Raw genomic sequence first — 26,111 nt, 5'->3', positions numbered from 1 at the left:
ATGTGCCCTGAGCATCCGAATAGGGGGACTTCTGATATGAGCACATGGTCAGGGGATGCAGGTCTAGAAGTGGCAATCTTCTGGCTGTGGCTTTTTCCACTTGAGTGGAGATGCTGCTTCCCTGGGCATTCCCGCATACATGGAGGTGATGGAGGGAGCCAGTCCCTACCTGCTTGGAGTTGCCCCATGTGCAGGCCAGTCAGACCCAGTGGGTACAGTGTCACAGGGTGCTCTTTGTGCCTGGACATCTCAGCCTCCAATTGGCTGCAGCTGTGCCCCCTCCCCAAGGCTCCCTGACCATCCCCTAGGTGGGCTCTGGTTCTAGCGTGCTTCCCACATACTCATGATCTTGGCCTCTGGTAAGGGTTTCTCTAAGCTCTAGCCAAAGAGTGGCACTCAAGGTTTTACCTGCTCCTGGCTCATTGGTTTTTGCTTAGGCCATCCACTTTGCTAACGCTGAGCAAAAAGCAGTCAGATGCCAGGAACTGTTCTCCTCGTGGACTTGGCCTTGCTGGGCCAGGGGCTGCTTGAAGGACTCACTTTGCATAATGAGCATTCACTCAAGGTGCACTTTTACATCTTGGCAGCAATTAGGTGGTATTATTACCTTTGCAATCAGCTTAAAATATTCTAATGCAGATACCTGCTTTTATGACTGAAAGGCTTTGTGTTTGAAATTGGGTTTTTTTTTTTTCCCCCAAGAAATTTGTAAAATTGGCTGCTGTAGTTAACCTGGAAAAGTGACTGGGGGCCCAGAAGCGTGCTTTACATGCCAGCCAGGTTCCAAACTTGGTGGAAATCATTAGCGAATATTCACCTCTTGAGACTTGCTCAAACCTTTCCTTGACATCAAAGAGAATGTGGCATGGGAAATTACAGTAAAGGGACTTGTCTTTGGTTCCAGTCCTTCCCTGTCAGACACACATCTTAAGCTTCCAAAGACTTCCATGTTTCAGAACAGCATGTTCAAGTAGAAAATATTTCACAAGATTCCACATTGCCATTGGACAGGAAGCTGGCCTCTGTATGCGGAGGGGATATTGACGGACCGTAGCTGGAAGGTTGATATTTTTTTCTCCATTGGTGAGGATGGGTTCTTCCTGGATTAATTCTTCCCATGTCCTCGTGAACAGAATGTGTGGATAACACAGTTGTGTCTAGGGCTGAGAGCCCATCGGCCATCCAACTAAGAAATAGGGTGCTAAATTTTTCCCACCTACTGTCCAGTCCTTAACTTATTTAATACTAGCTGTTGAGTCTCAGGCCACGCAGTTCGAAAGATTAGGATTGTATTTAAAATCATAGGGGGACAGAGATATGGCAGAGGGCTTGTTTGTAACGTTCTCCATGACATTTCATGGTGTGGCCCTTGGAGATTTCCTAACCAGATGGGTGAGGAGGTCATTTATGCCGTAGCATTAAAGCTAGAGCAAAGTGGGCCAATTCCATGGAGTTAAAAATAATTTAATGCTGAATCCCCAGGATCCAGAGGAAACGGTTCATGTTTATTCATGCTCTGGAAAATGGAATCACTGCCCAAGAAGCAATATGTTATGATTTTACTCCAAATCCAGTTTCCTAAAATCTGTTTAAGGGCTTAGGTGAACTCAACAAGGATATAATAAGGCCAGGTAATTGAACAACACAGAGGCCGATAAAATTCACGGGAGATCATGTCAGAGATAAACTGCAGCAGGAGGCAGTGTGGACAATAATTTAAACTAATTGTGCACTTTGATGTAAATTAACTTCTCAGGAAGAGAAATTGAGGCCTAATTGTAAGCAGCTCTCTGAAACTGCGGCATGTAGAGTACCTGCCCGAAACACATGCAGCAAATGTTATCAGCTACATGGAGGAGGAAATTAACTGAACAAGTGCACAACCCTTAAAATGATACGGGGAATGATAAACACAGGTGGAGCCTCTTCACCTGGCAGTCTGATTGCGGGGACAGTGGGTGTGCTAATGCCGGTGGCTGAATGCTCAGCTGGGGGTGGGGGGCAGAAGATAAAGAGAACAGGCAGCCTTTAACAAGGAGAGGTTATTAAAAGTGAAGTAGTTCCTGTAACTGTGAATAAGTGAGTGGCCTAGACCCTGGGAATTTCAAAGTAATGAAGTGTCTAGCCTTAGAGCATAAATTGATACAGCAGCAGGCAAGAAGGACATGGTTTTGAATCGGCCAGCTTGGCCGGCCTCTATTACTTTATTGTGACACACCTAGAAGGAATGGTGGGGAAGCTCAGTGCATGCCCATGGCTCATTCTAACACTGGAGGGGCCAGTCTGTTTTTAACTTTAGTGAGTGTTGGAAAACTGGAACTGCACACCACGAATTCCATGTCTCCACATGAAAGGAATGTTGACAGTTGAAATTATCAGCTGTTACAAACACAGAGGCTTAATCATAAGTGAGGGCAGCAAGGCATCACCTGCGGGATAATTGATAGCAAATCCACCTTACACTTGGAAGGTGTCGTGGTTTATCTGTCAAGCCAGGAGAAGCAGCGTTGTTGCCATATTAGCCTGAAATGTTTTTACTATTCCCGGTGTTTAATCCATACAGTTTGAAAAGACAAGAATTTGAAAAGTAACTTGATATTTTTGATTTTACATGCATGTCTGTTTGGGGAAAGGTTTCTAAGCTGTGTGTGTTTTCCTTTGTGTTTTGGGAGGTGGGGAGAAAGGCTGGTTTTTATGCAGTGATGTGAGAAGCTTTCTGAAATCTGACCTTCGTTTTCTATTTTTTTTTTTTTTCCTTATATAGGATGATTATTTCAGAAACTGGAATCCTAACAAGCCCTTTGACCAAGGTAAAGGATGCATTATTTCTTGTTGTATATTCCATGGGAAATGCAGTCTCATTTTTCCTTCTTTACATGCTGAGTTACTGTTCCTAAGAATGCCAGAGAGCTGTCTTACTTGACTGACTTGGGGGTCTGAAGTGAGCATGGTGATAGAAACTGTCTTGTCCGTTTTGTTATTTGTCTGAGATCACCTGAGACATATTCTTCAACATGTATTGAATTGACTACGATCATTGGAGGTTTATTTCTTTCTTTATTTAAACACCACCACTACTAAGAGTAAAATGCTTATCAGAGTAACCTGGTGAGTTGGGTAGAATCCAGTGATTTCTTTTGTGGAACGGCTGGCCTGGGAATGTGCAATTGACATGAGCTATAAAAATGAAACTTTCTTTGTAGAAACGGGTTCATCTCAGGAGGCTTTCAAGGGCACTAATATTTCATTTGTTAAATAACTTCTTCATGACTTCTAAATAGAAGCTTGTTTCTGAGTCTGCTCGCTGACCACTTGGGTGTAACCTTGGTCCTCAGAGGGCTCTTGGCACTCATGCCAGCAAGGAGGAAGCCCGTCTACCGATGGCCATTGTAAGTCACTCCCAGGGTGCTCCTGTGAGTTACTTAAGACAGACTGAGGACCTGCTGTGAATCACTTCCCTGTCCCTGTTGTTCCATGTGTGGCTACGGTAGCCACAGAACCGGCGGCTAAAAATGATGCTAGGTTGTACTTGAAGTATGTATATGCAGGTAATACCGAAACCTGGAGGAAAAAGATTACTGACCATGCATCAAAGGTTCACACTTCTGAGGATGAAGTTTAGTTCTGTGGCTTGACTGTTTGATGGGATCCTGATGGTCGTATCATTGACAAAAAAGAAATCGAGGAGGGAATTGCCATGTAATAAATGTGTTAGAAGGCACCCCTTTCTCCTCTCTCCTTTGTCATTCTAATGGGTCCCTCTGTCCCTGGACTCTGTTTTTTGTTTGTTTTGTTTTTGTTTTTGTTTTTTAAACAAAATTGGTGTTAGGATTTCTTCATGTGCATTTTAGTTCATGCCTCCAAGTCGGGCAACATTGTATTTCATTCACTCATTCATTCATACATTCACTCATTCATTCATTCTCAAAGTTGAATACCCACTGTGTACACAAGCACCAAGCCTGGTTCTGGGAACAAAACAAAAGCTGTGGTGCCCATGCTGGGGGATGCTGAGAGCAGGGTGTGGGGAGGTAACCCGGTCAGCAGTTTCGGTGGGATGTGTTCAAGGCCCTTAAGGTAGGTATGGGCAGGGCAAGTGGTGAAGCTATAGGTGGGTACCTTACTGTTTGTTGCATGCTTCTTGGGGAGCAGGTCTCAGGAAAGGCTTTCCTTTGGAGATCAGTCCGGACTTCCAGTATCTTAGCAGCCTCCACGAGCCTCTCTCCTTTGTAACTTTACCAATGACTGAGTTGTCACAATAAGCCACATTAAAGCATATGAAGATATTTCTAATGCAATTTATAAATTTCCCATTGAAAATGGTTGAAATTTCTCAACATTACTTTTGAAAGGATGTACCTTCATTTTGGAACAGCTCTGATACACAACATCACACCCTCTCTGGGCCTTACAGATGCACCCTCCCGTAAACATGCCCTCTAGGATTTTGCTTTCAGAGGCCTCTGAACGGAGAGTGGCAGCGGACTGATTGTTTCCAGCCCTGAAGAAGAAATGGGTTCTTGTCCTTTGAGGATCAAGTGTTGTCTAACCACCAGATTGACTCTGCCCCAAGACTTGCACACAGATACTTAAACATCACCAGGGGAAGACATTTTCATTTTCACTAGTATACACTGGAAAAGATAAATACTTGAAGGTGAGTTTCATTTGCCACTTGGGGATGCATATGATCACTTGCCTTGATTGGGGGGTTAGCATAAAAACTTTGAGCATCAAAAAGAGCATGAGACTTAAATCTGCTGAACCGAAAAGTCCAAAGAAGGATTTTTGTCTCCTAGGAATGATGGCAGGCATATCCAGCAGATTCCCACCCCTGCTCCCTCTTTTTCTAGCTCTGCAGGCATGAAAACTGGATCTGCTTAGATAAATCTTCCTTCGACAAAACCTCTTGACTTTATGGGGTATAATTGAGGACCTTAGCCGAGAAGCCCCACTTTGTAGCTCAGGTGTAGCTGCTGTTGGCTATTTATATACAGAGCCATGGGGAGAGCAGGCAGAGCTGAGAATAGCCTTCACTTAAAATATCAGCCCCAGCAGATGTCATCAATTACATTGTGTGCTGCTCAATAAAAATGGGAGGTTACTATATCAGTGTTGACACCACTTGGTGAAATATAAACCGTAGGCATGGAAGATGTAGAGCATTTCATCTTCCAGATAATAGGAGAATTGCTGAACTCCAGTGAAAGTTGTCAGCTGCAGCGAGAAGTCATTTCCCTGCCTATGCTGAAAAGAAATCAAACATGTTTGGAGTGGTTTTGGGTTTGGGGAGAACTTGGAACTGGTAGCAAGGGCACTCGTTGAAAGACATCGCAGGGTTTTACGTGACAATTACGCAAGGGCATGGCAGTGGACATGGCTTCCCGATGGCCTTGGGGCGAGGTGGGCTGAAAATGCAGAGGAGAAGGTGGGAGTGGGTCATGAGGGATCGTGGTGGAGAAGAGCCAGAACGGTGGGTCTGAGGCAGGTTTTGACAGATCCTTGCTACCAATCTGTGAAGTTTGCCCTTTGTTTTCTTGGCAGTGGGGAACCAGAGAAAGGTTTTCAGCAGAGGAATGAAACGGTGAAGGCAGTATTTTAGAGGACTGAGTTTGGTGACTCAGCAGCTGTGATGAGGAGCCCAAGGCGCAGCTGCTAGATGACGTCCCTCCCACAGACTCCTGCGTGACTCGTCCCTTGCCCCTTCCATCGCCTTGGAGCTTTGGGCTCTGGCTGTCGCAGGTGGTCAGACACAGCATCCAGCCCTGGAGCCGGATCTCTGAAATGCCCCCGGAGCTCCGGCTTCTCGTAGGTGTTGGTGCGAGTGGTTAGGACACTCGTAGTGTTGATGAAGCAGTTACTTGTAACTGTACTCTCTGCTTCAGGATATTTACTGACCTTGGAACAACAGGACTTTGTAGAGAGCCCTTACCAGGTAATTGACTCAGAAGGAAGTCACTTGGTGGTCTCCTTTCAAGAGGCTGAAAACGTCTTTAACTTGTTATCCTAAAGTGAATCCTGAATGTTTCTGTCTGTGGAATATAAGAGCCATCAACTTCAGGCCTTTTGGAGAATTCTTTGTGAGATTTGGATAAGTGGTATACACCCTTTTGGGTATGATAATGATTTAATGCCAGGTCTCCTCATAGAAGGGACAGAGAGGAGTTCAGAACTGAGGGGAACACTCAGATGAGACATTGCCTTTGTGAAGTCCACAATGCCAGTTGCCCTGCAGGGAGAGCAGGGCAGGCTACTGGGTTGGAGAGGGCACCACGGGCTGTTGTGTGTGGTTCTTGTCTTGTGTGGGCAGGAATGGAGGTCCCGGGGTGGACCTCGTTCGGACACGTTCCCAGAGACTTGGGTGGCCTCTCTTGCTCTACCCTTGATATTTCATCACCTGGCCCCTAGCAAATCTGAGCACACATAGTGGGCGAGGAGCAGGTATGAGGTTTCTGTTTCCAGAAGTGGTGTCTGGTCCAGCAAAGTGCTTCTCTAAGAAAACAGTCCTTGGTGCAGTAAGTTCGGGACGCACATAAACTCTGTGCTTCTCCTGGAGATTCACCTCATTCGTGATTGAAAAGCTCAGAGAAGTCTTTTGGTAAAGAATCCCATTTAACTTCCCATTTTTCTCAATCTGCCTTTGACCGCATGCTTTCATTTTTATTTTTTCGCTCCACGCCTATCAGGTACCCAGAGAAAGTAGCATGTTCTGTGGGATGCGCTTTGGTAAGTGTGGTGTTGGTGGGGGGGACTTGGGGTTTGCATTCAGACTCTCCACGTTTGGAACTTGACCCCACCAGCTCTTAGCTGAGTGATTCTGGCAAATTGCTTCACTTCTCTGCATCGATGCCTTCAAATGTGGTGACAGCACCAGGAAAAGGATGAAATGAGTTAATGTCTGGCATACAGTAAGTGCTCCATGAGTGCTCCTTCAGCAATTAATCTTTTTCATTCCCTCTTCCTCCTGTTAACCTTTGTCTCCCCCTGTTGCTTCCTTCCTTTTCCACTTGGGTTTTATTTTTCTCTTCCTTTCTTCCCTTCTGGGGGGCCTTAAGACTTGTGATGCTCTGGAGCTCCCGGGGTCAGGCAGAGCTGGCCTCTTTCACACCGGGAGGATAGGTCACCACAGTGGTGCACCCCAGATCCTCATTTTGGGGGCTGAAGAGGTTCAGGCTCTTAACATGCTCCTTTCTTCCTTCCTCGCATCTACCCATAAACGGTTGTCAAATGCTCCACATTTCACCGTGCTGTGCTGGATAATAGGGACCCTAGTAAGAAAGGGCTCTCTGTGGGATGCTCCCAATTATCAGTCAGTCAGAGGCCATCCATCTAAGGTCTTAAGCTCAGAGAGCGTGTATATACTGGGAAGGGGGCTGCTGGGGTCTGGCAGCAAGAACTGGGGCTGGCGGAGGTGGGTCGGGCGAGGAGTGTTGGTCTCAGAAACTGAGAAATCCATAAGATGTCAAGTGTTACTATGACTGACATAGGTCAGTGTGAGTTGAGGGGGCATTTTCTGTTACAACTTGGCCTCACTCAGCCTGTGCCTGTGGATCAGGCTGCCTGTGCTGTAACTACCAACCTTCCCTAGTAACAGTCACCTTCAGTGTGGTAATAAGGGTGCTGTCCCAAGGGTTCTCTTTTTCCTTAGAGTGGGGTGGCTGAGGAAGTGGGGCTTGGAGCAGAAAGGCAGAGACAATTTACCAGACCACGGTGTTGTGTTAAAAGAATAAAAGGTGTTGCTTTCTGTTATAGAATAGAGAATGAACGAGAAGCAAAGCGAGTTCTAAAAAGTCATTTCAAAGTTTCTTGGCCAGTCTTTTTTGAAAAAAAAAAAAAAATAAAAAAATTGAAGCTTTCATCACCAAAGTTTTTGCTGAATCAAAGGTTGTTTTTGTTTTTTTTTTGTATTGGGAGGTTGGAAGGTCATTTATGTGTGTAACAAAGACCTTATTTTTGGAATGGAATTCTGATTACTTGATGGAGTCCTCAAGTGATGGGGACATTAATTAATTGAGATTCTCTCCTGTAGCCATGGTTCACTCAGGAAAGAGCCCGCCGATTTGTGTGGGTATGAAGTTCTGCTCGATGAGACAAGCCTTTTGAGGACAAATGGCTGAAGGGAGATTTATCAGGGAACTTTTTGAAACAAGCAAGTTCCTTTAATGTGGAATAAATGAATGTTTTAGATGGAGTGTACAGCTGTTGGTTTTAAGGATAATGTTTTTTCTTCTGTAGTGAATACTAATCGTTCTTCCCGAGCGGCCAGGCTGTGACTGAATCTCCAATGATGCTGGTGATGTTCAGAGCAGAATATGAACTTGTAGGAATTGATCTCCAGATAAAATAAAGCTCAGAAAGTCAGGGGTCCTTTTCACTCACGCTGTTCACTTGAATTGAGGAAAAGAAGAAAACCCTTGCCCTTTGACTTTCCATCTATTTTCCCAAGATCCCAACAAGCTCAAATTCTGACCAAAGCCTTGAACTGTTTTGAAGCAGAAATTCTAAGACTCAAAAGGAGAGAGTCCTTTCCACGTTCCGGCTGTGTTTCTGGAACCGGAGCCCCGTGGATTAGGGCGGCATCCATGTTTTGTCCCAGTTCTAAAGGGGAACCCAGGGGGGCAAGATTGCTTATCTGTAAAATGATTGTTCAGAAGAGGATTTTTTTTTCCCTCCTCTAGATTAATCTGAAATTTTACATGTTAGGCTTAAAAGAAACCTTCAGTCCTCACAGCTTTCCTCTTGATGTGGAATTGAACCTCACCCCCCAAAAGAGCCTCTGATTTGCATTCATACTGCCTTGAACATTGCTCAGTGTTTAAGTATCTGTTCACCTTATCGGATCGCTGGAGCTGCTGATTTTCAGAGGCATCCGGTCTGGTTTGTGGAAAGCATCTTAATATCTTAATAATTTCCCCCTGGTCCTTTCATGTCTGGTCTGCTCGGTTTCTCCCTCTTTGCCTTTCGCGTGACGTCACCGTGACACTTTCCCCTAAGTGACAGCCCCTCTCACCTCCCGGGAACCCGTTTCCCACCCCATACCTTCCCGTTCCATTAGCTTCTCTCCTTTTGTTGTCCCTTCTCTTTCCTGATTATGGCAGTAAAATAGTTACTGCTTTTTTTTTTTTTTTTAATTTTTCAAGTATTGATTTTTAACTTTTCAGAGTCAATTCTGCCAGAGAAGAAACAGAACACTGCTAATTCACATCTTCGTCTGCTCCCGTTTTTTACACAGCCTATCTGCTTTGAAGTTAGAGCGAGTTAAAAGTCACAACTTTCATCTCTGGCTGCCTTGGCCTGTTTGCTTATTTTAAAGAAAGAAAAATCACATAAAAGATTGAAATCCGACGGGTGCCCCTTCTTGCTCCTTTTCCCTAAAGGGCCACCTCATTAAAGCACTTTTCCCTCCATGTTCTTATACTTTGAGGTCACAGGGGCATGTCGGCAAGCAAGATGTTACATTACATGTTGACCTCTAGAAATAAATGTTTTCCTTCTCTAACCTGTTCATTTCATTGAAAAATTGTTTCCGAGGGTCTTTGGTGCGGTGGTTGTAGATCTAGTTAGTGCCTTTCTAGTGTTCTGTCGCATTATATTAATGCGCTACCATTTAGCCACTGTTCCCCCATTGGCAGACAGTTATGCTGATGCTGTTTTGTTATCCAGACTGCTTTCCTTAGCATCTCTAACCCACTCCAGCTGATTCTGACCTGAAGTCACTTGGCTTGGAGAGCCTGGTATTTCAGGAAGGGACTGAGGTGGGTCTTGACTCTGCCACTATTTCAATGTGGTAAATTCAGGCAAATCACGTGGCCTTTCTGGACTTCACTTGGCCTATTTCTGAAGTAAAAAGGGGCTTCCCGAGGTCTTTTCCATCCACGATAGTTAAGCTCTCATGGTTTCAGACAGCACAGAGTCTGTATGTTTAACTCGTAAAAGGAAGGAAAAATGGAGAATCTGAGCCCGATGCTCGAGTTTCAAAGGTTACAGTTTAGCCAATGAGGTATGAATATAGCTGCAGTAAAACCAGTGGAATTAAACGGGCCTTTAAACTATCTGGGGTGGGAAGGGAGGCTCAGAATAAAAAGCAAGAAAGGCCAAAGTCGGAGGTACTTGGTCTTCTCACGGACCTGCGGGCCCCCCTGGGGGCGGAGGGAGAGCAGGGTCTCAAGGGCTCCAGCTGTCGTCTTAGCTCGCCATTAGCTTGCTGCACACTGCGGAGTACCTTACTCTGCGTTCTCCTCTGGGGCTAGCGACCCCTGCCTCGTGGGGCATTCGTGGAGACTCAATGACGTCGTGCTGCAGAGGGCCATGAGTCAGTGTATGGCTCGTGCCCACTTAACCTCACTTTGTTGCCAGCCAAGTACCCCCAGCTATGACTGTGGGCCCCGCTTCCTCGTGGGGGTGCCAATGGCTCTGTCAGTGTTGTGCGTCGGCCTCCCCCAGGCTTCGCTAGGAACTCCCACTCCCCTGTGCCTCCAGAACCAAGCTGTTCTGGGTTGCGTTCTACCCTTTGGGCAGAATGATAGAGAATCATGAGGGGTAGTAAAATCCCTCTTGCAATTATGAGGCTCTGTGGCTTTTCTTACTGTGTTTAAGAGGTTCCTTCAGCACGGACAAATCCATTTTAAAGACGTGTTTATTACCTTTTCCCAAACTCATAAAATGTACTGTTAGTTTTATAAAAACGGGGGGGGGGGGTGAATCCATTCTGCTGTATTCCGCCTGCTAGAATAACAGCCTCTGAATTAATTATATGGTATTTGTGGAGCCCTAATGAAACAGCCCTGGTTTGGGGAAATTCTCAACAGGGAAAAAATGTCAGCTGAATTTTAAAATCAATCAATAATGCTGTTTAAATTTTCCTCATCGGAGACTGTAGAATGGATTAGAGCATTTTCACAGCCGGGAGGCGGCTGCTGGGAGGGAGGCCGCCAGCATCACCTGTGTCCCCACAGGTCCCATGCCCGAGATGGAGACTTTGCTTTTTGTAGAGGTCCTCAGTTATGTTACATGGCTGAGTTCACTGCAGGAGGCTTGTCTGATGTCCATTCGGCCGTAAATGCCACGCAGGATGAGAGGCAGTGTGGTATATCAGAAAGGTCCTCGGTTCTCAGGCTCAGTGTTGGGGTTCAATCCCCAGCTCTGGCCTTCAGGAAGCTGTGTGTACTGAGGCAAGTGCTTAGCTTCTCTGAGCCTGTTTCTTCCTCCTCTACAAAAATAGAAATGGACATTGCTTGCACCTACAACCTGTCAAATTGCTGATGTAAGGCCCGACCCAGTCTTAACAAAAAGGATCACAATAAAGGTGACAAAGCTTTGGTAAAAGATGAAGGGACAGTGTTTTGTTCTGGATTCCTAGAGTTGGAAGGCTCTTTGAAGTTTTCCCCATGCCCGCTTACCTGATCCAGCGCATGAGCTAACTGATCAGGGAATTGTCGAATCACGTGCTTGACTGATGACCTGGTAGGGGCTCGGTGGTTCCATGTGTGAGGAGGAATGTCGAGGAGGCCTTCCTCAGCGCATTCAGCACCTGTGTGGTGAAGAGCGGGACCTGTGGGCAATGGGATTCGCCCGAGGGTGTGTTTGAGGCACTCTGGACGCTCCAGGCCGGTCAGCAGCTGCTGGGTGAGGCTCAGAAAAGGGATCCCGGGAGGTGTCATGGGGGCCTCTCAAGGTTGAGTAGCTATCTGGAGATAAGCCAGGGGAGGTGGGCAGCAGTGGATGGGAAGTAATGTTTCCTGAGAGCTGAGCTTTCAGTTGCTCCCAAGTGGAGTTTGATAGGATTGCTTCTTTTGAAAAACACATTTATTAAGAGAGATAAGGAAAGTGTAAGCCATTGCTTTCTCAGGCTGTTTCACTCTTTCTCCATTTGTCTCTCAAGATCTCTCTGGTGGGTGCCTGGAAATACCCCCAGAGCAGAGACGGTGAACATTGAGGTCCCCTGTGCAGCAACAGGGGGAGAATGGTGTGCGGGACAAGACAGCACCAACTCCGTCTCCAGAGAGGGACCGTGATGCAGCCTCAGCTGAGGCTGGTTGTGCGGGTCTGGGACCCAGGGGTGACAGAATTTCTCATTCCTTGAAGGGAGCAGGAGATGAAGAAGTTTTGACATGTGTGTGGAACCTAATTTCTTCAGTGTTTGTGCATAAGTTGTTAAAAACAACAACAACAAGCCTGTGAGTGGGTAGGTGTGTCTTTGGACTTCTAGTCTGTGGCTTCTCTCAGAGAGGAAGCCAGAGACCTTGTTGTCAGACCTTGTCTTTGACTTGCGGTGTGTATGCTCTGGAGGCTGGTGAGTCCTTGGGGTTCCCCCTCTCCGGACCTGGAGGCAGTGTCTAGCAGAGCTGGGGACACACTGCTTGAGTGCAAGTCATCTGTGCGCAGACTGCTCTCGGACACTGTGAGGCCTGACGCGAAATGTCAGGAGCAAGGAGCCTGATGGAAACCCGAGCCCCAGGCAGAGTGCTGGGTTATTACTGCTGTGTCTCTGTGGCCTCCCACACCACCTTGAGATGGATTGTTTTAATCTTGAGAAGAGGGACACACACCCCTGCCCACACGGAAGCACACTCAAGCTCACACAGTTCACGACACAGGTGCCTCGGGGATTCGGAAGCACAGGCCACACCCCGAAGAGCCCTAGTGAAGGCACGTGAATCAGGAGGCATTTAGTCAGGTGCTGAGTCTCCTTGCTCTGGGGTGGGGGGTATTTGGGCCATGCCGGGGGTACCAGCAGCCTGGCCTGGAGGAGCGGTCGGCAGGGGATGGGTGTCACGTTCAGCACCTGGCCCTGCGTTGTTCCTGCTCTTTTTTTGGCCAAGAAGAATGACAGAAAGGGATGGAGAAGGTAGACATCATGAGAGGTGTTCACTGCCAAGGGGAGAAGACCCCAGTAAGGGGAAAGATGGTTCTTCTGAGCCCATGGGAGCCAGTGTGACATTCCAGCCCTGCCTGGTTTGGCCCCGGGCCAGTGCCATCCAGAGAGCCCTAACTCACATTTACTCCAGCCTCTTCTTCACCTGCTAATGTCAAGATCGGGAGAGAAAGACACCTGTTTTCCCACTACGTTCATTTCAGGTCCACGAATGGTCACTTTCTTTGCAGAAATTGACTTGAAATGTCACTTAGTGACCCTCAGATCTGTAACCAAATGCATGACAGCCTGACTTTTTTTTTTTTTTTTAATAATTTTCTCTCTCCCATTCTTGAAAATGGAACATTTGGGAATATATAAGTATCAGGTAAAAGATGAATAGATGGACACTATTTGGATATAAGGAAACAGAAGTAAATTAAAGCTGCAGCAAGGGGAACTACTCAGAACATGTCCATTTCCTTGCACACTTCTAGAGCTGGCCCTAGAGTTTCCTAACAACCAAAGGAAGGAAGGAAACACACCATCATATATGCCCTTGCAGTGAAAGTAAGACTGGAGAGATTTGAGGGGTTCCTGGTACTGAGGCTAGAGTTGCCTTCCTCCACCTGAGTTCTCTAACAGGGCTGTCCAGGGCCGTGCTCTTCATTGTGGCTGACAGTAAATACCACACCCACTAGTTCTAACTGCTTCCTCCTCTGACTCTTCCTTACATGATGGCTGACAGCCAAAGTGCAATTCTGCAAGTTAATTCAATGATAAGCCAGAATAATACAGAGTACACAGACTTCGTAAGGCCTGGCTTGAAACACGGATAAAATTGACAACATCAGGAAGAATGGATGCCCTGTGTCTCCATCAGGGAATACTCTGATTATTTTGTTTCTGGTAACTGATTAGCATTGGAAGTGAGAGTTCTGGGCTTTTCCTGGCAGGGACAAGAAGTTCAGAAGATCTTGATGCCAATTAGCAGAAGCAAATGGATCTCTTCTTATCAGCCAGGTGGCAGGTAGAGCCAGTGTCCTTGGTCAGAAATTCAGAATCTAAGCTGGAATTTTGATGCCTGAATGTAGTCACCGTCCTCTACGCTGAGACTGTAGATCAATTCAAACCCACAGGCAAGTGGGTGATGATGAATGTCACTTTCTTTCCTGCACCCTGCTGCAAGCCCAGGGAATGCAAAGGTATCACATGGGAGCTTCACATGGGGAGAGACACTTCCCATGTGCACGCGTGTACACATTCATCCCTGCTTCTCAGATGTGTCCAGATGCTCATATGTTTAATGAAATGCACATTTTATTTGAAGATATTGCCAAATTCATGTTACATGTTGTAGCAAATTCTGAGCTGCCCACAGAATTCTGAGCATGATGGCTAATTTTTTTGGTGGGGGGAGAACAGAAGGATGCAGTTTATACATGTTACAGCTTGATCCTGAGTTGTCTTTTCTGTCAGTGGTTAGGCAGGAGGAGAAGTTACGCTGTCGGTGTAGGGGTGAACACTCTAACCAAGGGACAGATTTGTTCATTTGGAAATGGTTTCAAGGGCTTCATATGTAGTTTTAAAAGTAGGGGGTGAGGTGGCATAAGCCCTTGGGTGGGGACAAGCCTCCATATAAGCCAGCATAGTGGATGGAATTTTGAACTCCTTTGGATATAAGAGCTATACTCAGATGTTGGTTGGGTTCTTGTAGAGAAGAAGCAGAAGATTGTTTGGCACCCAAGGATAGTTCCAGAAAAAGTGAATGGGAGTTAGTGATAGATTTCATCTCACTCTAAACGATTTTTTTAAAAGATTTTATTTATTTATTTGACAGAAAGAGATCACAAGTAGGCAGAGAGGCAGGCAGAGAGAGAGAGGGAAGCAGGCTCCCTGCTGAGCAGAGAGCTCGATGCGGGACTCAATCCCAGGACCCTGAGATCATGACCTGAGCCGAAGGCAGTGGCTTAACCCACTGAGCCACCCAGGCGCCCCTAAACAATTTTTTTTTTTTTTTTAGATTTTATTTATTTATTTGACAGAGATCACAAGTAGGCAGAGAGGCAGGCAGAGAGAGAGAGAGAGGAGGAAGCAGGCTCTTGCAGAGCAGAGAGCCTGACATGGGGCTCGATCTCAGGACCCTGGGATCATGACCTGAGCTGAAGGCAGAGGCTTTAACCCACTGAGCCATCCATGCACTCCTCATCTCACTCTAAGTACAGGCTTTTCATAACTCAAGCTATAAAGGGAAGGGGTATCTGCTGAGAGGGATGAGTCACCATTGCTGGAATGTTCGTACCTAAGACTGGGCAGCCACTCTGCTGGTTTGCTGTTGGAGGATGGGGTACTTACCATGGACCTTCCTTTTGACTTTTAATTTACATCATTCTATGATAAGGCAGGTCTGTTGAGAGTTGATAATTTATTTTATAATAGCAGTTACTCCCTGCAGGATGTCTTCAAACAGTTTGCTTAACTGGTACCTTGAGGTAGATTCATTTTAACCAAGTGCAGTCTATGCAGCTTTAAAAGAACACCTGAAAAGTAAATGGGTTCGGTTGCATACAATTGAAGTGTCAAATACAAGGGACTTGTGTGAGAAAAATAGCAGGATTATTTGGTGTTCCTTATAAAGGAAAGTGATCTATCCAGTCCAGTTTAGATCTTCACTTCCATCCTTTGGAAACAATCCTACTTCCATGAATGGATTCTGGAGTTTTTGGCAAGAATGGCAGGGGAATCTCCAGCCTTGGTTCCATGTTTTATCTTGCTAGATCTGCAGACACCGTCATAAATTTCCAAATGCATGGAAGTTGCTCAGTGTAAGACTGTCCTCCATGGAGAAAGAAAGGGTTTTGTTCTCCGTTCAGATGCTCGAGGGTAAGGGCAGTGCATGAAGGAACTGGGAAGCCATCGTCTTTATAGAGAAGCCCCCAAGGGCCGGAAGGTGTAGATGAGGCTGGTCTCCACGAGCAGGGAAAGCCTAGTCCTCCGTGTGTCTTTTTGTCTATTTTTGAAAGCCAAAGCCACATGGACAGATTCCCCTGGCCCAGCCTCCAGAGGGCACTCTTGCACGAATTCCTGTCCTCCGACAGCTTGTGGTATTGGAGAGATCTGAAGCACAGGCAGGATTCAGTGAGGTTCTGTTAGCCTATCAACTATGCCTCCCTCCGTGTTTAGAACCTCCTGCTATTCCTGACAGCAAAGACGAGATCATGAAACTCAGATAAAGAGGGATTATTATGTAGTTGGGAAGTTTGTGCCTTGTGTTTGCATCAGGTCACCGAGGGGGTCTGCCCTGGAAGAGAAAGGGGAGGGGCTGTCTCTGTCTCCAGGGACATTTAGGCTGAAGCGTCAGAGCAAGGAGGTGCGGGGTCCTCCTTCGAGATGATCCTGTGAGGCCGTTGGGCTAACTGTGCGGCAGGAGATTTTCTGTAGAGTAGCTTCAGTGGCTCCTGTCTTTTTGACTGTTATTCACATTTTTCTTCTTCGCTCTGGATGTTTTCATTTTTCTTAGAACCTTGATTTCTGGTCTCTTTGATTGTTTCAGTGTGCACAGTGGAAGTTGATCTGGGTGGTAGAATTTTCAGAAAGCACAGAGGGAGTTAGAATTGTAATTGAGGGTGAATTGCAATTATTTCATCGTTGAGTTGTGTGACCGCTTCTTTAAGAATTTACTGTACTACTGCAGTAATTAGCAAATACCTTGCGCTGGAGCCTGCACACATTCCCATTCTCTGTGCTTAGAATATTCCTGCCCTCACCCATACTACGTGATGTGTCCAGCTCTTATTTATTTATTTATTTATTTATTTGACAGACAGAGACACAGTGAAAGAGGGAACACAAGCAGGGGGAGCAGCTGAGGGAGAAGCAGGCTTCCCGTTGAGCAGGGAGCCCAATGCGGGGCTCGATCCCAGGACCCTGAGATCATGACCTGAGCCGAAGGCAGAGGCTTAATGACTGAGCCACCCAGGCGCCCTGGAAATCTACTCTCATTGGCCCTAGATGCAGTTGGCTCACTCTCTCCTAATAGACTATACCTTATATCATTACATAGTTGTGATTTAATAATTTTTCTAGAACTATTTACTATTTGATTCCCTGACTGTGTCTTATGTATTTGCGTATCTCCTGGGGCCCAGTGCAGGACTAGGCACAAAGTAACTGCCTAGTTTAGTAGTTGTCCAGAAGAAGAGTAATTCCCATTTATCGAGAGTATGCAAATACTGTCTTCTCTTTTTGAAGAAAAAAGTGTGTACACATGCACTGTCTTGTTGCCACTGATACCTGGATAAGGAAAACATGGTTGCTCCCATTTTAAAACTGGGGAACTTTTAAAACAGGTTCATATCCTGAGAGCAAAATACTCAGCAGCTTCTTTTAAACAAGGTTCAGGAAGTGTATACACCGTCACCTGGAAAAACATCCCTGATATTGGTGATAGCCTTATAAAAAAGCACAGCAGGGTATCTAATAGGACTTGAGTCACTAAAATGGAATGTTGGTGTATGTCTGTAACTGAGGGGGCTTGTGTTTGCAGGTCAGATACCTGAACACCAAACTGTAACCTTTGATCTCTGAGGAATGGGCGGGAAGGAAAAGAGGAATTTTAGTTCTTACTTGATAATATTTCACATACTTTCATTTTAAAAGGTTACTGTGAGTCCCTCTTTAAAAATAAAAAGCATAGGAAAGAAAAGGACTTCCCCAAGGTCTTCAAGGTGGTGTGGTGGCTGATGGGGGCTTTGAACCCCCGCCTGGCTTCTGGCTCTGAAGCCTGGGTTTTCTTCCTGACGCGCATTGTGTGTCTACAGCAGTAGTGTTGACTGGGAAGTACCTCCACCCCTTCCATGCTGGGGGTATTTGGCAATTTCTTTACACGGTTTTGGTTTTGGTTTTTTCAGCCCACTGACTGGGCTGGAGGCCTCCCACGGCACCCTAGCCTAACATGTCAGTAGTGTCAAGGCTGAGCCACTTTGCTCTCCAGTAGCAGCTGGCTCTGAGTAGGCCCTGGTGCATCAGGTGCCCCAGTCAGCCCCACTGGACCATCAGCCCCATGTCTGTGGAATGTCTGGCTTTAGCCTAAGCCCTGGGCACAGAGCCCGCTCTGACATCACATCCTTTCAGTGCCCAGTGGAAATAGCAAACATTAAATCATTTTAGATGATTTAACACAAAAACTGGTGGCAGGCCAGTTCTGCCCCTGGATTTGGCCCCTGGGCCACAGGTTTCTGTTCCTGGTTTCGAGTCTCCTAGGGTTTAAAGCTCTTTAGAGGCAGAGATGAGGTCTTTAGTCAAAGAAAGGTTCTGAGGAGATATAGGACTGGGAAGGAGCATTTGTGTCTTACCACAAACTGAGAGAGAAATAAGCATTCTTTTAGGACGGGTGATGATGTTTGGATTTTCCTCATCATCTCCTCGGATGACACACAAGTTTATTTACTACCTGAAACCAAGTGTCATGCAGGCATTGGAAGCTGACGGGGGGGCATCCTTCTAGTGCCTGTGTGATTCTGTTTCTGTCTGTCCCTAGCAGATCATTCAGCACTGGGGGGACCCCTTGCGGGGGAGGGGGGGCACACCCTGCCTGGATTTACAGTGAGCACAGAGGGGAGGGAGGCTGCTCTGCCCCAATCAGGGCCTCCAGTTTGTTGCTCCACTAGGAGCTCTCTTGAGAATCATTCATTGCCTTTTGCCCTTCACAGGGAGGAAACTGAGCCCAGAGAAGGGAAATCATTTGCTAAGAACTAATGACTGGCCAGTCAGGACTGATGGTCTTGTAGTCAGCCCTAAGACAGCAATGGGAAGAAAAGAGTGATTTTCTTAAAGGCAGAGAGGCAAACAGACAAGGATGTATTCTCCTATGTAGGTGCGGTTGGGTAGGATTTGGTTCAAGGAGCAGGAGGTGGAAAAGCTGATGAGGGAGCGAGGGTCTTACTGTTACAGTGACTCAGTACTGGTTCCCAAAGTGTGGCCCTCAGACCAGCAGGCTGGTCTCACTTGAGAACTTGTTAGAAATGCAAATTATCCAGCCTTGCCTCAGAATGGAGGAATGTGGAATGTGGAGGCTTTGAAGTTTGGGACCCAGCAATCAGGGGGGATTCTGATGTGCTCATTTGAGAGCCACTGTGGAAAAGGATAGAAGACAGACTACTCTTTCTGGCGTCCCCATTCCATGAGTAGGGACCTTAGCTCTATCATGTGACCTCAGTGGGCCTCAGTTTCACTGTAGAATGGGGATGGTGCTCCCAACCTGCAGAGGTGTTGGAAGGATCCACAGAGAAGCAGGAGAGTGTGATTTGCACAGCGTTTCCCAGATAATCAAGCTTGGGGCATTTGCTCCCATTCTCTTGGACTGGTAGACACTGTCCCTGTTTCTCATGATGTGCCTTGGAGCCTGCTCTTGTTCTTCTTGGGCTGTAGAGTAATACAGCCTATGCCTATGTGTTGAGGACATTCCATGTGTCTTCCTGACCAGCTCTCTGAGATTCAGCTGCCCAAAGCTGAATCTGTGCTCAGAAGCCAAGGCAGCTTCAGGGAAAATGGGGACGGTCTGGCTCAGGGAGGGGCCTGGCCGTGCTGTAGCACTGATCCAGGCTCTGTGAAAGGCCCCTGCGAAAGACCCAGGAACACTGGTTCTGGGAACGAGAATCATGATGATAAGGGGCAGGTGTAGGACCAGGAAGCGTGGACACGTACCCCTGAAGGTAATGGTCCTCACATTTATAGCCCAAAGTGATAACCTGCATGTGGCAGTCTCTGCCCTCTTTCACCTGATCTCTGATGCCATCAGTGCAGAGATATGTTTGTTTAGGTACCACGAAAAAAAATGATAATGCCATTGGTTATTCAAAGAAAAAAAGAAGAAAGAAAGAGAAGTGTGATTTTAATATTGAAATGTGAAAAACAGGGGCACCTGGGTGGCTCAGTGGGTTAAGCCTCTGCCTTCGGCTCAGGTCATGATCCCAGGGTCCTGGGATCGAGCCCCGCGTCGGGCTCTCTGCTCGGCAGGGAGCCTGCTTCCTCCTCTCTCTCTGCCTACTTGTGATCTCTGTCTGTCAAATAAATAAATAAAATCTTTAAAAAAAAAAAAAAGAAATGTGAAAAACAACATTTAAAAACGTCCCCCCCCCCATGATTATATTGTCTTCACGTGAGTATTTTCCCCACGTGACTACACACTCAGTCTTCACAACTGCCCTGTAAAATTGGGGCTATTGCTGGTATTATTGTATAGTGAAGGAAACTGAGTTAAGTTAGTTGTATCGGGCAGAGGCCAGCAACCCTTTTCCATAAAGGGACAGATAGTAAATACTCTAGGATTTGGGCCCTGTATGATCTCTTTTGCTACAACTCAATTTTGCCTGTAGTGTGTAATCATCTGTAGATAGTATGCAAATGAGTGGACCTGATTGTGTTCCAGTAAAACTTTATTTATGGACACTGACCATTGAATGTCATAAAAATGTCACATGTCATAAAATCTTTTAATTTTTCCACCGTTCGAATATGGGCAAGTTATTCTTAACTTGTGGGCCACAAGAAAAGTGGCGGCAGGCCAGATTTGGCCCCGGATATGGCCCCTGGGCCATAGGTTTTTGTTCTTGGTTTAGAGTCTCCTAAAGTTCAAATCTAGTTCAAGTCCAGGTCCAAATCCTGATGTGTCTCTACAACCAGATTTTAATCTGCATTATACCGAGAGGTAGCTGTCGACCTGTTTTTTCGGTCAAAAAAATGAAAAACTTAAAAAAAAAAAAAGCTGTGCTAAAAGTACTATTTGCCTTAATCATGAAGTTTGTCAAGTTTTTCAAGGAAGGTCTAATTTTAATTTCCTCTGAACTTGTGTCTTTGTAGCTCACTGTTAATTATAATTTGGGGAGGCATTTTGGCTTTTGAGCTGACAGCTTGAAAATGTAAAGTCTCTTTTTTAAGTGAAACAAACAGACACATGGTGTAAAAAATTCACTTCAAAAGTATATAAAATAGGGGCGCCTGGGTGGCTCAGTGGGTTAAGCCTCTGCCTTCAGCTTGTGTAGTGATCTCAGGGTCCTAGGATTGAGCCCCCCATGAGGCTGTCTGCTCAGTGGGGAGCCTGCTTCCCTCCCATCCCCGCTTCTGCCTGGCTCTCTGCCTACTTGTGATCTCTGTCAAATAAATAAAATTTTAAAATCTTCAAAAATTATATAAAATAAAAAGTAAAGGGCTTTAACTCCCTTGTTTCCTTTTATTCCGTAATTATTCTTCCCATAGGTAACCACTCCGAACAGCTTCTCTGGCCACACATCTTGAAATTGTCTCCAGGACTAGACTGGTGTGTGTGTGTGTGCACACGTTGACTTCGGTCCGCATCCTTCCGTGTTCTCAGCAGCTCTTAGAGAGCTCTCCTTTGTCATTTCATCCATTTTCAGTGGATGCATAGAATTCTGTGTACTACTCCTAAAGCACTGCTCTGTGTTTAACCATGCTCCCATTCTTGGGGTTTGCGTTATTTCTGGTTTTTTTTCTAATTATTACCACATCGGATTCATTGACTATTGCTGCAAGTAAATCTGTCATGCTTTTAAAAATATTTCTGTAGCATATTAACAGGTTATATGCCTGAGCCAACAGTGTCCACAGGGGTGGGGGTGGGGCGGAAATTGACTCCTGTAAGGTTTGCACTCATCCATTGTGTTTTGTTTGGTGAGGAAATAGATCGTGTTTCATCTGTAGTAGTTGGTAGAGAATTAGTATGTAGAGAATGGTGACAGAGGGGTTTTGGGCTCTGGATCTCAACATGATCTTCGACTTTGATGTAAAGAATAGTTTCCTTTTCTTGAAGAACCCAGGAAATGTGCTGTGGGCCTGCCTGGCCAGGATTCTCTGACTGGGAGACAACAGTGGTAGGTGAAAACTATCATCAGTCTCTGTGAATTTTTCTCAAAGCCTCAGGCATGATCGTTAATAGCTGACAGACATCATTTGACACCTGGTGGTTCTGAGTACTGACTCTTTTCCGGCTTCTGTACTAAGCCATTTATAGGAACTCTCTCCTCGAATGTTTACAGTCACATAAGAAGGCTGGAAACAGGTTTGCAGAGGCCCAGAGTCACAGAGCAAGTTAGGGCTACAGCCAGACTTTGAACTCAGCTTTGACTCCAAAACTCCATTCATGGCCGCCAAGCATACTGTTTATTCATATTAGTTGTCTTAAGCTTTTGTAAGTATCCTCTACTTTGTGATAGAGATGGGTGTCTGTGGGTATCTGTGAGCCCATAGAGGCAGGTGTTGCTTCTGCTTTCTGCTTCACAGATGATGATGGAAACAGGCTTTTCTTCTAGACTGTGAGTTCCAAGGACAGCATGGTATGTCACACAGACCTGTGACCCTAGCCCAGAGGATGCTTGGCAGATGTTGAGTGAATGAATGAATAAAGTAGACAATTAGAGGGAAAATACTTAGAGAACAATTAAAGACTTCATTTTGTTGTTATTAGGGGCTAAGTATCAGTATATATAGCTAAAGATGCTATAGGATTTAAAAGGGGACAAGGGCTGAGAAAACGTATACTTGTCTTTGTTTCCTTTCTTAGAAATGAAACCCAAAGAGTAAATTTTCTTATATTTCAACTTAGCTTTGTAGCCAATTCTTGGCCTCCAAATAATGTGTGGGAAGATAGAAAAGAGTTAACACACGGCCTTTTTTTTTTTTTCCCCAAGAAAGAAGCATCCTTTCTTTTTTTAAAGTTCCTTGTAAACTTACATGGTAATGCGTAATTGCGTAGCTGGGGTCCAGAAGAGATGTATCTGTAAGATTTTCTGTGCTCTGGATCATTACTGAGAAGCAAGCAGAAGGAAGATTGCTGCAGAAATAAGGTATTTCCATTCATTCTACAACCAGGGCAGAACCCAAAATGTCTATGTGGCCGATGGCACCTGAACCCAGGGCAAGTCTAGCGCAGGTGAGGTTGCCAGTAGGCTACGCAGTGGATATGGTGTATCCAAGGCTGCTCCTGACCTTAGTGTGGAAACCGAGCTGGCTACATGCCAGGTCTTGGGCCACGCCCTCCCTCCCCCGCCATCTCTCTTGCCCTCACTGCTCCCTGCCCCACCCTTTCCACTGTGCCACCCAGCCTCCTCTCCTGGCCTTGTTCTTAGCCTGGGCTGTGCTCAGCCCCCGCCTGCTTCGGTCCCCCCTTCCCTCCATGGTTTCTTCATTGACCTGGCTCAGGCCTCTTCATTTTTCCGACTGCCCTTCCTTGTTAGTCTTCTTATTTAGAATCTTTTTTTTCTTTCCTTATCATAGATCCCATTCTTAAAGACTATCTTAGGTTATTCAAGCTTCTTAGAAGACATTTTTTAACCAAGGAAGCTGTGCGAGAATTCGTGCTTCAGAGAATTTGTGATTGGGCCATGTGACCACAGTTCCCCTGCAAGGTGGTTTGTGTCCCCATAATTTTGAGTCCTAGCCTCCTGGGTGCCTTTGCAAAAAGCAAGAGCCCCTGGTGCCTGGGAAACTGCACGCAGAACTGGAACTTTTTCACTCCTGCCACTTCTGGATGCTTATATTGCCTTCAATTTTGCTTTTATTTTTCAGGAGTGGTATTGAGTGTATAATTAATTCCCTCCTCTGCTTATGTCCTTAACTATTGATTAGAACCAACAGTTGGTATAATAATCATTTGGAGTATAATTATTTCTTATAAATATTATATGAGTCCTGGGAATGGCCTTGTAAAGCTCCAGAAAGTAATGGCAAGGTATACTTGCGTCCACGTGTTTTTTTCCATTTCTGAAACCAATTATTTTTCTAAAATTGCTTTTCAGATTGGCTATTAAGTTGAAAAGATCATTGATTTTTTTTTTATACTAGCATCAAGGAGAATCCTAATGAAACATGATGTGTTTACAATTAATTATGGTAGCTCTCACCTGGCTGCTTAATGCCCAGAGTGTTAATTTTCGGGTTTGAGTGGGACAGGTGGTCATGTTCACTAATACCTCCTCAACTTTTGCTGGGGCGGGGGAGAGAGAACGATGATCATTTTCATTGAAATTCTTGGAGGACTCTTTTTTCTTGCTCACTTTTACTCATTTTGGGGAGCTGTTTTCTCGTATTAGATGAAGATAAACTTCGTCCTGGATATTGCTCAGTTGTAAAATTAGCCTTTAAGACACAATTTGTCAAATCATATTGGTCTGAAAGAATCTGACTTCCCTGCCCCTTTGGGGTTTGACTTTAGTTCCCCTGTGGGAGGGCAGTGGGCCAAGGTGACAGGTGGGTGGAGCATCTGGTGAGGCCAGGCCAGCCTGGATTGCCCGTGCTCACCCGGAGCCTTGCCCAGTGGACTCATTTGCCCTCGTAAATGGAGGTCCACCAGTCCAGATTTCTTTCTTCACGTGTGTGCACTCTCGGTTGAGATTGGAACAAAATCCTGTCGACCACTGTCACTTGGGATTCTGTCTTCTGGCAGGACACTCCTACATGGAGACCCAGAGATTTGATGTTCTTGCGATTTTATCTTATTTTTATCTTATTTTATTTATTTAAATTTTATTTATTTATTTGAGAGAAAAAGAGCGTGAGCACAAACGTGGGGAACAGCAGGCAGAGGGAGAAGCAGACACCCTGCTAAGCAGGGAGCCCGATGCAGGACGACTGTATCCCAGGACCCTGGGATCATGACCTGAGCCAAAGGCAGTTGCTTAATTGACTGAACCACCCAGGTGCCCCTGTTCTTGTGATTTTAAACTTGAGATCGCCCACCCCATTTTTCAGATGTCAGGAAGCAGTTTTCCCATTTTGCTGCCGTGGTGTTGGGAAGAAACCTAGAAATGGGCTCCAATTCACGCTGATACATTTTCAATACCTGGTTCTTTTTTCTTCTTCCAAATTCTTCAGCGTGTCTTTCTTGTTAACGTCTTTCCTTTTGTAAATCCCGTAGAGGAAGCAACAGGCTGGTAATTACCCGAAGGACACGTATTCAGCGGCGCCGTCTCTCCTCGCCGCAGCCTAAATCTGAATTTTGTGCCTCTTGAACTTCGGGGGTTCATTTTCTGCGGATCCCTGTGCCACCAGCAGCCTCTCTAAGTGCCTGGCTTTCATACCTGTCTCGAAGGCAATATTGTGTCTTTATAGCCAACATGTTATTTTTATGTGCCTTACTTTATTACACATGAAATGAAACCATCTTTGACACTTTTTATACTCCCTGAATTTTTATTAGAGTTCTATCTTTCATCAATAATAGCATAAGCTGCAACAGCCTTCCCCAGAATATTTACTGAGGTTGTTGCCACTCCTTGGAAAGAGTGCTGTTGCCACCCTATTAGAAATGGCTTCATTCTCATCACTTTCATCTCTGGAGATAATACTTTAATCCTTGTTGGTAGCCAGGGAGGCTGTCTCCCCTTGCCGGTGCTGCTAATGCAAGCCCACAGCTCAGGGTGGTAGGGGAGGCCTGCCAGTGGCTGGTTTATCAGTTTCGAGTCATTAGGGTCATTAGTTCTGGTGGCTGCAGTGATTAGGACCAGAGGTCTCGTCCCTGAGGCCAGCCCCACTCATTCATAATAAGGGATTACCAGATATTTATGCAAACAGAAAATTGAATCAACAGCCCCATCAGTGCATTACCTACAGAATTCCTGTAAAAATGTCATCATGGATTTGAACAGAACCATTACCTTAGGCAGGTTCTTTGAGGGGGAGGGGTCTTTTGATAAGCCAGGAAGCTGGGGCGTTTTCCAGTATCTCAGACCCTTCAAACCAACTTGTTGCTGACTGGTCCCCACGTACACATGTGGCAGTCTGTGGTTGGATACGAACCTCTTTTTCTATGGATTGTGCAAAATCACTTTCTTAATGATGTCTTTGGTCCCAGGAAAATGAGACTGAAAACAGAAGAAATCAGAGGCTCAGGTGCTGAATTTAAAGTACACAACCGTAGCCTGCCTTTGACTTTCTGGTAGGTTTCACTGTAATTTGGAGACCTCTAAAATAGCTCCCAATGGCAAGGGAGACTGCGACCTCCACATACTTTCCCCCAGATGCTGGCTGTTGGGGAAAAGAGAAGACCCAGGGGAGCTTCAAGGGGTTCAGATCTAAGTGGGGTGAGGAAGCTGCCAGGCATGTCTGGAGAAAATTTTCTAAAAAAATCTTCTCCCAGGAGATCCCATTTCTTCTTATTTTCTTTGTTTTCTAAATGTAGTTTTTAAGTAGTGGGATACATTCACATGGTTCAGAAATGAAAATAAATAGCAAGGAATACAGTAAA

General features: G+C 45.7%; 1 protein-coding gene across 1 annotated transcript in view; it reads left to right on the top strand.

Moving 5' to 3' along the window:
• The window catches only part of SPOCK1 (SPARC (osteonectin), cwcv and kazal like domains proteoglycan 1), a 500,126-nt gene that overhangs the window by 230,439 nt on the left and 243,576 nt on the right, over positions 1-26,111 (top strand). Inside the window, exon 3 of the mRNA XM_059174644.1 lies at positions 2,765-2,810. Within this exon, the coding sequence (XP_059030627.1) occupies positions 2,765-2,810 (46 nt within the window). The remainder of the gene's footprint in view (positions 1-2,764; positions 2,811-26,111) is intronic.

This window comes from Mustela lutreola, chromosome 5 (assembly GCF_030435805.1).
Source record: "Mustela lutreola isolate mMusLut2 chromosome 5, mMusLut2.pri, whole genome shotgun sequence".
Lineage (NCBI taxonomy): Eukaryota > Metazoa > Chordata > Mammalia > Carnivora > Mustelidae > Mustela > Mustela lutreola.
The sequence above is the reverse complement of the archived record's forward strand: the minus strand, read 5'-3'. Positions and strand labels throughout refer to the sequence as shown.